This window comes from Fonsecaea nubica (assembly GCF_001646965.1).
Source record: "Fonsecaea nubica strain CBS 269.64 chromosome Unknown Scaff32, whole genome shotgun sequence".
Taxonomy (NCBI): Eukaryota; Fungi; Ascomycota; class Eurotiomycetes; order Chaetothyriales; family Herpotrichiellaceae; genus Fonsecaea; species Fonsecaea nubica.
In genome coordinates, this window is record NW_019173705.1 from 20,725 (window position 1) to 33,598 (window position 12,874).

General features: G+C 53.6%; 4 protein-coding genes across 4 annotated transcripts; 1 reads left to right on the forward strand and 3 right to left on the reverse strand.

The window, feature by feature from the left end:
- Positions 1 to 1,052: 1,052 nt before the first annotated feature.
- On the reverse strand, positions 1,053 to 2,807 carry AYO20_05441 (hypothetical protein; the record flags this gene model as incomplete). The annotated part of the gene is made up of 4 exons (XM_022643735.1): positions 1,053 to 1,146; positions 1,318 to 2,299; positions 2,379 to 2,429; positions 2,507 to 2,807. 4 exons carry the CDS (start codon positions 2,805 to 2,807, stop codon positions 1,053 to 1,055), a joined length of 1,428 nt encoding a protein of 475 aa, XP_022500199.1.
- Positions 2,808 to 4,097: 1,290 nt separating this feature from the next.
- On the reverse strand, positions 4,098 to 5,320 carry AYO20_05442 (hypothetical protein; the record flags this gene model as incomplete). Its single annotated transcript, XM_022643736.1, has 2 exons — positions 4,098 to 4,872; positions 4,950 to 5,320. 2 exons carry the CDS (start codon positions 5,318 to 5,320, stop codon positions 4,098 to 4,100), a joined length of 1,146 nt encoding a protein of 381 aa, XP_022500200.1.
- Positions 5,321 to 6,152: 832 nt separating this feature from the next.
- AYO20_05443 (hypothetical protein) lies at positions 6,153 to 8,486 on the reverse strand (the record flags this gene model as incomplete). The annotated part of the gene is made up of 2 exons (XM_022643737.1): positions 6,153 to 8,244; positions 8,299 to 8,486. 2 exons carry the CDS (start codon positions 8,484 to 8,486, stop codon positions 6,153 to 6,155), a joined length of 2,280 nt encoding a protein of 759 aa, XP_022500201.1.
- Positions 8,487 to 9,580: 1,094 nt separating this feature from the next.
- On the forward strand, positions 9,581 to 11,649 carry AYO20_05444 (hypothetical protein; the record flags this gene model as incomplete). The annotated part of the gene is made up of 4 exons (XM_022643738.1): positions 9,581 to 9,812; positions 9,881 to 10,247; positions 10,300 to 10,763; positions 10,826 to 11,649. 4 exons carry the CDS (start codon positions 9,581 to 9,583, stop codon positions 11,647 to 11,649), a joined length of 1,887 nt encoding a protein of 628 aa, XP_022500202.1.
- Positions 11,650 to 12,874: the final 1,225 nt, after the last annotated feature.

Below are 12,874 nucleotides of genomic sequence, written 5' to 3' on the forward strand. Positions count from 1 at the left end.
GGGAGAGGGAGTCGTCGTATGTACGCATGTAGAGTATGTGGGTGGCTGGGGAGCTGGCAATCCACGTGACGAGGCTGAAGTTCTCCTTTTTCTGTTGCCAGCCTCCTCAGCTACCTCATCTTGTCCTGTCCTGTCCTGTCCTGTCGTCCAGTGAGGGTTCACAAAGGAGTTTCTCCTTCTGTATACATGTAGCGATCGAAGCAGTGGATTGAAGACGAAGACGAAGATGACGGACAGAACACGGTGATTCAAGTCATGTTTTTGGCCAACCAAGACACTCTTGCTAGAGAGAGAGAGAGAGAGAGAGAGAGAGAGAGGACGAATTCGACTACCACCTAGGACTCACTATCACCACCACGACCACCGCGCAGTGCTGACTACCCAGTCCTGACTACGGTTCGTGTCTGTGTCCGGCCCGGTAGCTCACAAGCCACCTTTCAATGTCGATCTACAATATGCAGATGACGAGCCCCCACCCCGCCCCGCTCATGGCCCAAGAAAAGACAATAACCCGAGTACCCGGTTCATGTCTTTACATTCCGCTCTTCTCTGTATGCTGTGAGAGCCTTTATACCCTCGAAGGCGGCAGCGTGGACGTGCTAGGTCGGTAGGTAGGTAGGTGTAGGTATGGTGTAGATGTGGGTTATGGAAAGGGGGAGAATGTGTAGGTGTGGGTTTGAGCATGGTATGGCATGTGGCATATTGGACATCACATTTCGTATACCGTCACCGTAGAATATGGTGTATGGTGTATGGTATGTGGCTCAGCGACTGCGACTGCAACCGCGACCGCGACCGCGATTGAGACCTGGGCTGGACTGGACTGGCTCTGGCTCTGGGACTAGCGAGGTACTAATTACTTCACAATCCACAATTCTTACACAACAGTGGTCCCGTGTTAACTACAAGTACTGGCGAATTCTCTTTCTGAGGAAAAAAACTTTCATTTCTTCAAAATTCTGTCGCGGTCGTGCCATGCTGTGCTGTGCGCTCGCTGTATGCCGTGTCCATCCGCTGGCTGGTGACCTGACCACCCACCGGCCTCCGAGAAATCAGGAAATGGTGCCCGAGTTATCGGCGCAGTCAAAGACTTTGGAAATCAGTCCGTTGTCAAAAGCGTCTTTGATCGAGACGGCCACGCCGTATCTGTTTCCCGAGCGAGACGTTAGTGACACTATCAGTCGTATCCGCACTCACACATACACTCACTCACACACACACTCGCAAAAGGGAGGAAGGTAGGGAGACAAGAAAAAAATGGCGCGTGGTTAAAGCGAGATGCAGGTAATCAAAACAGGAAGTAAAGGTTCAACTTACGTCCCCCCGACGACCATGAACATGCCGACCAGCACAATCAGCATGTGCGAGGCGTAGATTGTCTTTTGGGCGCCACTCCCCCGGGCAAAGGCCTTGAAGTCGTACATCCACAGCATGGCCGGGAAGATGAGGCTAAAGGGCGCGAAGCAGATGGAGCCCGCGAGGCCGAGCAGGTAGTTGAGGATGGGGACGGCCTCGGCGATGATGAAGCCCAGAACGCCCAGGACCAGGTTGCTGCCCAGCCAGGTGGACCAGTGGACGAGGGTGTTTGCCTGCAGGTGGCGCGAGTCGCGCAGGACGCGCACGAAGATCAGCTTGGCCGCGACGTGCTGGTAGATGCCCACGCCGATGACCAGGCCCGGCAGCGCCACGCCGTACGAGATCTTCTTGAACAGCGTGCCCGCGCTGCCGAACGCGGGCGTCGCCAGCCACTGCCCGCACCACCGGTAGATGACCAGCGAGAAGGTCAGGTACATGGCCCCGACGAGGATGCCCGCCACCACCGCCGCCTTGCGGTAGTCGCGCGGCCGCCGCATCTCCGAGATGACGGGCAGGTACATCTGCGACCCGCTGCCGCTGATGAAGATGTTGGCGCTCGCCGTGATCCCGGCCACGAACGTCGGGTGCGCGATCGCCACCCACCCGAGGTCGAAGTCGCCCGTCGGCGGCGCCGCGGCCGGACGGTCCTGCTGCGTCACGGCCACGACGAAGATGAAGACGGCGATGAAGAAGGTGGTGAAGCCCAGCCACGTCAGCCATCCGATCCGCGAGAACGTCCGGACCGACGAGAAGAGCGTGATCAGCACGGCCGACACAAAGTTGAAGACGACGGTGCAGGCCCCGTGCTCCGAGAGCGCGTTGAAGGCCGTCGAGCACGACACGATCCCCGCCGCCGTGATGAGCACCTGGGCCACGAGGATTTGGAGCCCGACGAGTTCCTTACCCACGCGACCCCAGATGAGGCCGCACATGTCGGCGAGTGCTGCGTATTTGGAGGTTAGACGAGGGAGGGTAGTTCTAATCAAGCCACCCCTGAAGAGACCTGGAGGGAGTGGACCTACTGTGGCATTCAGGGTGACGATTGCGAAAGTCTCCCAAGATGACGGCCGTGTCTATTTTGAAAACATGTCAGTTATTCTCGTGGTCATCTCCCGTCACATTCTCCTGGGTCAAGGTAGAGCTCTCTCACAAGTGTTCAATGTCTGCCACCCCACGATCGACAGAGCTCCCCCGACAGCTCCCAAGGTGGCCAACGCCCCCGGCACGGCGAGGATGCTCATGGCGAACTGGATCTTGAGGAAGATGATGGTGGCCCGTTGCCAGCTGACGGTGCGGAACATGACGCCCTCGTGGCCATCTTTGAAGATCTCGCGTGCCTCGAGTGTCGATTCCTTGTCGCCCGGCAGAGAGACGTCTGAGTGTGGAGTTCCAATGGCATCGTTGTGGATCTCAGCAGTGGTCTTCGCGTCAGCGACCATGTTGCCGGCCATATGATATGGTTTTCCCTCGAGGAAGTACTAGGGGAGGGGGAAAGCTAGAGAGGGGAGATCGAAGAGGAAAGAAAAAAAAAAAACAATATCCCACCTTCTCCAGAAGTGGATGGCGGATGAGACAGGGACGAGTTTTCCAGATCCCACATGGCCATCCATCCATCCATCCATATATTTAACTTGCCCTCCACTTTTTAAATCAACGAGCACCACCATAAGCGACGTCCCCAAGGACACCCAAAATGTATGGTCTAGACCTTGGCGGAGGACGAAGGTCGGACATGTCCCTTGATAAGAGAGGCCAGTTGTAAGGACCCAGTATTCGGGAGCCACTACTTGGCGGCAAAGACTTATCGGTCAATAGCCGCCATCGACCTCCCTAAACCAGTAAAGATTGTGATGAGACCCGTTGGGGGAGCGGCCCGAGAACCATGCAGGAGGAGGAGGAGGATCTTGGGAGCTTGGAAGGACTTGGTAGAGGGGGATGGTTTGTACTCGGTACCGAGTAGCCAACCGGGCAGCGCCCGCTGCCTTGGGCGGATGATGGATAAGAAGCTCCTTGGGGTTTCTTTACTGGAGCTGTGATTGTGTATGGACAGCGGTTGCGGATAGGGGACGATCAAGGGGTCATGAGAGATAAGATATCGACAGAACTCGAACTTGAGAGATAAAGCGCCATGAATCGACAAAGATTGTGTGGGGATGATCCGGATGATGGTGTTTGCTGTATGAGGCACTGGCTGGGTAAGTACCCAAGTACCTAAGAATGTCCAGAGCTTCCCTTACCGAGGCATCCTCCCCAGGCAGATATCTACTACTACTGTCAACTAGCTTAGTGTCAACGAGCACTTTATACTTGTACTTGTACTGCAATAGCCAAGTTAGGCTTGGCTGGCGGGCCGCGGGAGCAATCAAGACAAGAACAAGCCAAGTCCAACGCTGATGATCTGGAATAGAGCCGCGTAACATCCTTTAGACAATGTATAACCCACGGGAGCCTCGTCGTTGAGACCTCGCGGTCATAAAAGCACAGAGACAGGTTTGAATACTATCATGCCGGTATGTGACATCTCTCTTCTCGCTTGCCGTGTCTCTTGTAACATTTGCTGACAGACTCGGGCAACAGTTGTACTACATACAGTATATGGACAGAACCTGAAAAACATCTGCAACAGGCATGTCTTGGAGAAAGCGACAGGTACTTGAGACAACCGCTTCTACCAATAGATCCTCCTCGTCCGTCGCAGTCTATATGGTTGGTCAACAAACACTTGCACAAAACCCAGTCTCTCAAGCCCATTTCCCAAGCAATGCCATTAGACCCGCACCAAGCAACACGCACACGATCATGAACGCCAGTCTCTTGTTGTCTTTTGTCCGCAGCGGGTTGAACAGGAAATCCCTCGCCAGCAACTCGACCAACCCAGTATAGATGAGAATGCCGGCCGACATGGCATCCAAGACCCCGCTGACTACGTTGGCCGTGAACGAGTTGGGGTTGTACGTCGTGCGCACGCCGAGACCGATGGCAATGGCAAGGGGTGTCGTCAGCCCGTAGGCCGCACAGAGAATCCACGGCAGCCAGCTGTTGGACTTGAATGGGATGGCCGACATTCTCGCGCCGATACCGAGCCCTTCGAAGGACTGGTGGAAGACCAGGACCGGGTAGAGCGTGCTGAATTCGTCGCCCACAACGCCCAGGTTCAGACCGATGACGACCGAGTGGAAGATGACGCCAAATTCCAGGATCAGGAAAGCCGCAATCTGTTGCCGGAACGAGTTCTGCCGTGCTTCGCTATCCTCCTGGTCCACAGCGAAATCCTCGACGAATCGCTTCTCATACGCCGACGACTTCCGCCGCTCTTCGTGTTCGCGCCGCATCGACGCCATGCTCTCCGCCCGCTCGCGTTGAGCCTCGCTCGGTGTCCTGTCCGTGTACCCGGTTACCGCTTCCTGCAGGTCTGCTTCACTGTCGATTCCGTACTTGACCTCGACATATCGTTCGGCTCCAAAATCGAAGAGGAAGATCACGACCACCGACGTGAGCACAATGGCCGGGCACCATCTACATTATCGGTAAGGGTCAGCTGTTTTGTCACGTCGACACGGGAGTTGATGGCAATGCAGCCACGGCACACTCACGAATAATCGGCCCAACCACCTGTCATGCCCACGCAAGTTTGAGGACCAATCTCGCCATACGCTGGATCGAGGAGATGGATGAATGCCGTGGCGACAATGACTCCGGCACCGAAATACCGCGCAAACAGGTAAACATAGAGCGGAATGTGAAGACGGGGCATCCTTTTTGCGATGACGGGGAAGAATGTCGCGGCCGATGAGACGACGAGAATCACAAACAGGGCTGAGATTCTGGCGCCCAGTTGACCGTTGTAGTCATTCCCGGACTCGGCCAGGGCGCAGATGACATCTCGAGGGTCAGCAGAGGTCAGGTTGACGTTCTCTGGATCGAAGGTGCTTCCACCAAAGTCGGTGGATGAATTGGAGGCCATGGTGCTCGTCCGCAGGAGTATAGAGAGACAAGAATTGGACCACGACCACCACGCAGGCAGCGTGTACCGGCCTTTTAACCGTTTCCCCCCTCGAACAGGATAACCGGATACTGTAAGCTCTTGCCGTGAGATTTAGCTAATTGCTTGACAGCGTCAAGGATTTGCCCAAGCAAAAAGTGAGGACCTTAAGGGTACTGGGGGCTGACTAACCCGATTGAGTAGGTCCAACTCGACTATCCGCGTGCGCAGAAGCGAGATACAGCCTTGCCTCCACAATGATTCAAGGTGAATGGATGACGATGGTCCTGGTGGCTGATCTATTGGGGCTATTGGATGTCGGAGGAAGAGCCTTTTCGAGGCGGCAACCCCCACGAGAGGCTACAACCCACAATAGGTGATCCTCGCCTCGTCGCCATTGGAATCGAGGACCTTACCTGGAGTCGCCGATTTTCGTCCTTTTTTTGCTTTTCTTTCTTGTCCTCATGCTTCGGGTGTTCTCCGTGTTGCTCCTATTGCACTAGATGCCATGTGGTGGCGGGCCAGCTTGCAGAAGTCCACTTCGGCTTCGTAGTACGTGCGACCTCGTCAGCTGAGGGGTTTTTGAGCTCGCAATATCGATGCGGCTGTCATGTCAGAGGCAAAGCCATGTCAAATTTTATATTCGAATACGACCATCTCGGGTGTATGTTGTGGCAGAGATCACGATGTGGCTTCCTCTTGTGGGAAGACGCTCTGTTGCCACAAGGGGCGACCACAGATACCATGGAGGCCATGCTGGAGCACGCATGATCAGATTACTGAAAAAGCCCACGCGATCGAAACTCTCAAGACTTTAGTCAGCTTCGTTGTGAAGGAGAGCACCGAGAATGGCGGCAAATCGTCGCGCAATTTCCCAGTGACCGATCCGCCTCAACAGGTCTGTCAGTCCACTCAGGGCCGCATTGGTCTCAGTCGTGGTAGGCTTGCCGTGCTTATATCCACTCGCTTGGAAAAGAAGTAACGCTGGATTGACGCCAATTGTTTTGAACTCTGGAAACTCCAGGGCCTCAGCGGCCCCTGCTCGTTGGCCAACACCTTGAGAGCCGAATCGAGTATAGCAAAACCAGGCAATACCCGCTCTGAACATGGCCCTAGGTACGTGGATGGCGGGCTCAAAACCGAGCGGAAGATTCTCCAATTTCTTTTGCACAATCAACCCGTGGACTACGCACCTCTTGGCCTGATCTGAGTTTGCCCAAGCGGTAACGGCAAGTTGATCTTCGGGTGATAGTTCTGGTCCGTTTCGCCCGATGGCTCTCTCCAGAAGATCAAAGTCGGCGAACATGATCATGAAGGCCAGATGCCAGAGAATGCTCATGTCCATGTGATCGGCTTCCCACGCGGCCGACTCTTGCAGGAACGTTCGGTAGAAAGACGTCAACGTGTTCAATATCTCCTCAGTCCTTGACGGCGTTGAACGGGCATTGATTCGGTTTTCGACAATGTTTGCACATATGCCCTCCAGAACTGTATATGCCGTGAAATAGCTGTCATTGGGGATTGCAGCCAGATCAAAGTCCAGATGGGCATCGATTGACGCCGGCGTAGAACCAATGCTTTCAAAGTTGCTGGGGTCATTGAGGTACGATTGGCGCCAGTCTTCAGGCCGAGTGGCCATAAACGTCTGATTTGATGCGGCGACCGGCAGTTGTCTGGAATTGTGGCGAAGGAACGGTTCGTGATGGAATGTAGCGGCAAGCTCGGCGTCGTGTATGTGCACACTGAGGGCAATCCGTATCAGTTCTTCGTTCTTCGCCCACTCTCTCCACTTCTTATCCAATTCGGCGGAACTGACATTGAGGTCCAGTCCCACCATCTTTTTAGTTTTGAAGGTCGACCAACGGCGTGCCCATGAAATTAGTGTCCCATTGAAAGCGTCGACAATAGCAAGATGTCTCGGCTCTCCAGACAGTAAACCGAAGGTTTGCCCGATGATGGCTGTCTGGATTAGAGAGATTCGTTGATCTACACCTTGCGCAATCAGTCGGTCCCAATTCGCAAGGACGGCCTTGTGCAATCTCTCGAATATGTGCACGCCCTGTCGAATAGCATGCACGCTGCCCGTGAAGAGGCTCCCGACTGAGCAGATTGATAGCAGGACCATGGAGTTGGCTTTTGAAGGACGAAACGTGGGTGCGTGCACCACTGGAAATACCGGGTGGAATCGTGCAAAATACGACCGAACGCACAGATTCAAAAAGTCCGCCGATGGAAGTGTATGTTCCTGGACAGGCCGGATTTGCAGACTTTGCGTCAACGTCTGACGGTACGTATCGTCAACTTCGTCCCGAGATCCAGGAGGTGTCGCCGGCCCAGATCGCGTCACTTCTTCCTGAGCGTCCTCGTTGGCCATGAACCAGAGCCTCTTCGTGTTGGAGACAGGTTTGTGATTGCTCGAACCGAACGTAGCGATGGGGCTTTCGGGCCAAGCAGGGCGCAATTCTGCCATAGTAGCGACCAGAGGAGTGTCCAAAATCCCACCGTGCAAGTCGCTGTCCACCAGCCATGAAGGAAATTGAGCCTCGAAATCAAAGTTGAAGACGTCGAGCGAAGGATCAAATCCACTCCCTGACTGATCAGGGGGGACTGCATTCGAGTAGACATCAGTTGAGGCGGTGGTGTCCATTTGGCCCTCCTGATAGCTTTTGCCATCCTTGAGGTAAGTAGAGGGCGACACATTCAGAGGCGGGCTAATCGTGGAAATCAGGATTGGGTCAGGCTGTTCTTGCAAGACAGCTGTGCAGTCAAGCGGTATTGTTGTGGGAGAAAACCCTCTTTGGTCATCCTCTGATCGCAATGGGTTGCTTGACCGGCGCTTATCCTTCACGGCAGCCAGAGAACCATCCTCTGCCAAGTGCTCTTTCTGATGCCGCAGCAGCGTATCGCTAAAAGGGACCTTAGCTGACGCACATGCACTTTCGATCGCGGTCACCACTTACTGTCGACCATATTTCCTGCCACAGCTCGCACAGACGAAAGGCTTCTCCTTGGTATGAGACCTGATGTGCCTCTCTAGGTGATCAGCCTTCGCAAAGGTGCGACCACAGGTTGAGCATTGTCTGATTTTGGCGCCCCGGCGGCCCCGCGGACCATCTTTAGGAGCTTGCACCGCAGTGGGATTAGGCATTGCCGGGAGTATGCAGGCCGGGAGACAAAGATGCCTCCATATCAGTGTGATAGAGTGACTCAACCACCGACCGCCTGCTCATAACGTGATAGAAAGGTAGAAGAATCTCTTGGTTTGTGGGGGGAGAGAAAGAGACTCGCGCGGCTCGTCGAGAAATCCGGGGAACCTTTGAAGGCTTGGCCGTCCCGCCCGAGGAGGGGAAGCGCAAGCCTGGATCTACGCAAGGCTGACCAATTAGAGATCTCTTACACTCTTGTCACGTGCATCGCAGCCTGACAGCCTGCGATAGCGACACAGTTGCTTTCTGTCTGTCTAGCCTTTTGACAACAGGATCGACACTATCATATCCAGTCCTTTTTCCAATCCGTGTGCGGATCAATGCCATCACGTCGGCCCGAGATATATCTCACCACCGTAGGCCGCCCCTAAGGATAATGCTGCTGGAAGCCTCATTTCTACTCCTCTTCGCCGGGGTTGATCGCGCATGATCCCTTGAGCATCCCGCCCTCGGTACAATTCCCTAAGGCATCGAACTTTGAGAACTTCAAGCTGAACTGGCTCTTGAAACCCACGGTCCTCATCGACGCCGCCATAGTGCATGCTCTACCCCGCCTCAATCTGGCCAGAAGTTTTGTGGGGATATAAACTACAGAATGTGGGACGTTTGGTCTGAAGGCGAAGGGTCCGCCACAGTACGAGCAGCTTTGGAACAACCAATATGCCGTACATCCACAAGATCAGTTGACTTTGTGTGGGTGCGAGTCTATGATTGTCATTCTTCGGCTTGAAAAGAGCCAACGCTCAACATGCCTCAATACCTCACAAATAACCCCACAAGGACCGTCCCACATTTCTTGCTTGCGGCGCCTGGGAATGATCCTCGGGACTTTCAAAGTGCCAGGGTTGCCGGTGGTAGTAGCTGGGGTCGGTGTTCTAGGAGGTTTGCCATATAATTCCGTGTTTGACTTCATTCATGAACGCGATTCTGGTCAGTGCGTCAGTCTTTTGTCCTGTGATCGATCGACAGGTCAGAACTACACCAACTGCATTGCTGGAGACACCAGGAATTCCTCATAAATACTCTGCTTGACAGTATGTCTCAAAGGATATCTGATGTTGAGGAGACTGGAGTCATCATATGCGGTGGCGGCCCGACGGGTACGATGCTGTCAGCCCTGCTCGGGGCGATGAAAGTGCCAAACATCGTCCTGGAAAGAGAGGAAGGCATTACAACTGACCCGAGAGGCATCGCTTTGGACGAAGACGGCATCCGAATACTACAGTCAATTGGGATCTACGACAAGGTATACACAGAGATTGGGACATGTGAGTGAAACACCTTGTACAGCTGTTATGTGGAAATAGGTCTCTTTGCCTGATATTAATGAAACCAGGTATGGAGGTGTTCAACTTTGTCACTGGCAGTGAGCCAAACTTCTACAAAAAGCCACTCCTCACCATGGACTACGCGACTACCGAGGGAGGTACTGGGCATGTTGGGTTCATATGCCACAAGCAGCCAGCGATGGAGAAGGCGATTCGAGACGAGATCCACAAAATCCCCTGTTCTGAAATCCGGACCGAGTCTACTGTGATTGGGATATCGGAAGATCCTCAAAGAGTGACCGTCGAGTACAAGGATGCGCATGGACAGCTTCGAAGAGTAACAGCTCCATTTATGGTCGGGGCAGATGGGAAGACGGGCTATGTCAGGAAGTGCTATCTCGAGCCGAAAGGCGTCATCCTGGAACGATGCAAAGAGTGAGCCTCTTTCCTTCTCTTCCCAGACGATTCATGCTGAACAGAGACATAGGTCGGACTACGAGGAGACCTGGGTCGCGTTGAATTGGCAAATCACTCTACCCACCGAAAAGACTCACCCAGACTTTCCCCTGTGGAGGCTCGGATACACGCCTGAGCAAGTCTACGATCGGTTCTTCCCGAAACAGTTTCGCTTTCTCTGCAATCCTAAGCGGCCGTCAGTATGCGGAAGGTTCGGCCTGAAATCAGATCGGTTGTGGAGGTTCGAGTTCGTTGTATTGGCAGGCGAGGACGGCTACAAAATGGCCACACCTGGGGAGACTAGCAAGATCATCTATCCGTATCTCACCCATCCCGGAAGCTGGTACGGTCTCCAACACCCTGTCAGGTTTCCTGAGGATTGCATCAAGACGTTGCGATCGCGACCATTCTCTTTTGTGGCGAGGAGCTGCAACAAGTGGGCTTTGGGAAGGGTCATCTTGGCTGGTGATGCAGCTCATGTCTTCCCTCCTTTTGGTAAGCGCAACCGCTTCTGTGGATTTTGGTGTTGTTTTGTGACCAATCTGACTGGTTGATAGGCGGACAAGGCATTGCCTCTGGGTTTCGAGATGCGTCGGCACTGGCCTGGAGACTTGCATTGCTACACCAGCACCCGACAACAGACCACGAGGCCGTGTTGACAGCATGGTATACCGAACGAAAGCAACAGCTTGAGCGCTCACTGGCCGCCACCATTCAGAATGGGGCATATGTGACAGAATCGGACCCTATCAAGGTCTTCATTCGCGAATGGTATATGTGGGCGGTTCAACTGGTGCCCAGCTGGAGGAGAGAACTCCAGAAAGGCGCCCGAGCACTCGGCATGACAAAATATCGATACAGTCCCGGACTTGCATTTTTGGGAGACATGGGAGGTGGCTTGCTCCTCCCGCAAATCTATGCATTCAACTTCAGGAAAAACAAGGTCGAGTTCACGGATGATTTCATCTTCTCTTCGGAGAAAAAGGGGCTGTTCCAGCTGCTCGTCTTGCCTGACCAAGTCAGCCAGATCCAGCCACTTACAACAGATCTTGAGACCATCTGCCAACTCTCGGGCAATCTCGTTCTTGGTGAGGAAGCCACGGTGCTCGTCCAAGACACAAAGGCCTCGATATCTGCCCAAGACATGCCCGCCCAGCAGGTAGCCCGGATCGCGACCGGAGACGAATTCGCTGCCGATGCGCTCCTCTGCAAGAACCGACCTGCCCCGATCGGCTATGACGAGCTGCGGCTTCGCGAGGAGATACAGGGCAAGAAGTACGTGATTGTCAGACCTGACCGCTTCGTCTTTGCGGCCTGTGATACACGGGCGGAATTAAGGGAGGCTATGAGTAAGCTCCCAGGCGCGTTGCATGTAAAGTGAGGGTCGAAGTTGGCAACGACATCAATCGCACTGCATTTCTACTTCTTGCAGAGATGGCGCAGGGGGATACCTCTCAGTTGCGTGTACTGCTTTTGCACCAGAGCATTCGCGCAATATAAACAAATCGGGCGTGTAACAACTACGTTAGTCAGGGGCGAAGCCGCTGAGAATGAATACCTCCTTTCCTGGCGATTTCATGTCTATATCTGTACATACCCACAGACGCATTGACTATTTAATGACACTGGTCCATTCCAGTTGGCTGAACAGCAAGAAGCAGCAAAAATGATCTGGACTGGCTGCAAGTATGTATGTAATATATGTAGGTCTTTCCTTTTTGTTACCTCTTCTCTCTCTCTCTTCGCCGAATCATTCAACCTTTTCCCGACGGTTTCCCACGGTTGGTCAGTCAGTCAATCAGTCAGTCAGTCATCAATAATCATCCTCGACCTCGACTTCAGAACCATGATTCATACTTTATACTTTTGTACCGAGTGGACCACTACATACCTACCTATCTATCTACCTTCTAGACAATTGGCTAGATAGACACCCGTAATCCTCCTTGCCATGCAGCAAACATGCTCCTCTTTTTTTTCTTCTTTTTTTTTTGGAGTGCTTGCTCGACGGATCAGCCGGATTCGGGCAACTAATTATTGGAATGGCATGGCATGGATGGATGGTTGGATGCGTGGTGGGTGGATCTCTGCCTAGGCTGGGCGGGGGCCCATCACAATCACAATGCATGCGTGCGTCATGCACTAAATTACGAGTATTTCACCGTCGTTTGCTCACCATGATAATGTTTTAGGAGGGTTTTCAGCCTCTTATCGGTATCGGTGTCGGTGCGGAACGGGATCCAAACGCTATGTACATACTTGGTACCCTCGTACATATGGGTCTAACTACGCAGGGGCCGAGAGAGAGCGATAGTGGGTCATTCCTTGTGCTTTGCGCCCTGTGCCTGGTATCCGTCAAACCCACCCGGCTGAACTTCCCACAATGATGTATGTATGTATGTACTCGTACAAGGTATGGTGTGGCGCCAGAGCGGCGGTCAAGATATCCGATGTATGCCAGACTGGTTCTAATCACGACCCTTTGGCCTTTGATGTGTCACTCTTTCATGGTTGAGGGAATACGAGGGTAGTGGTGGTGGTACAAAAACATGTGCCACGGCCAAGTAGGGATCCGAACAATTGGAATGTGGTTGTGGTTGTGGTTG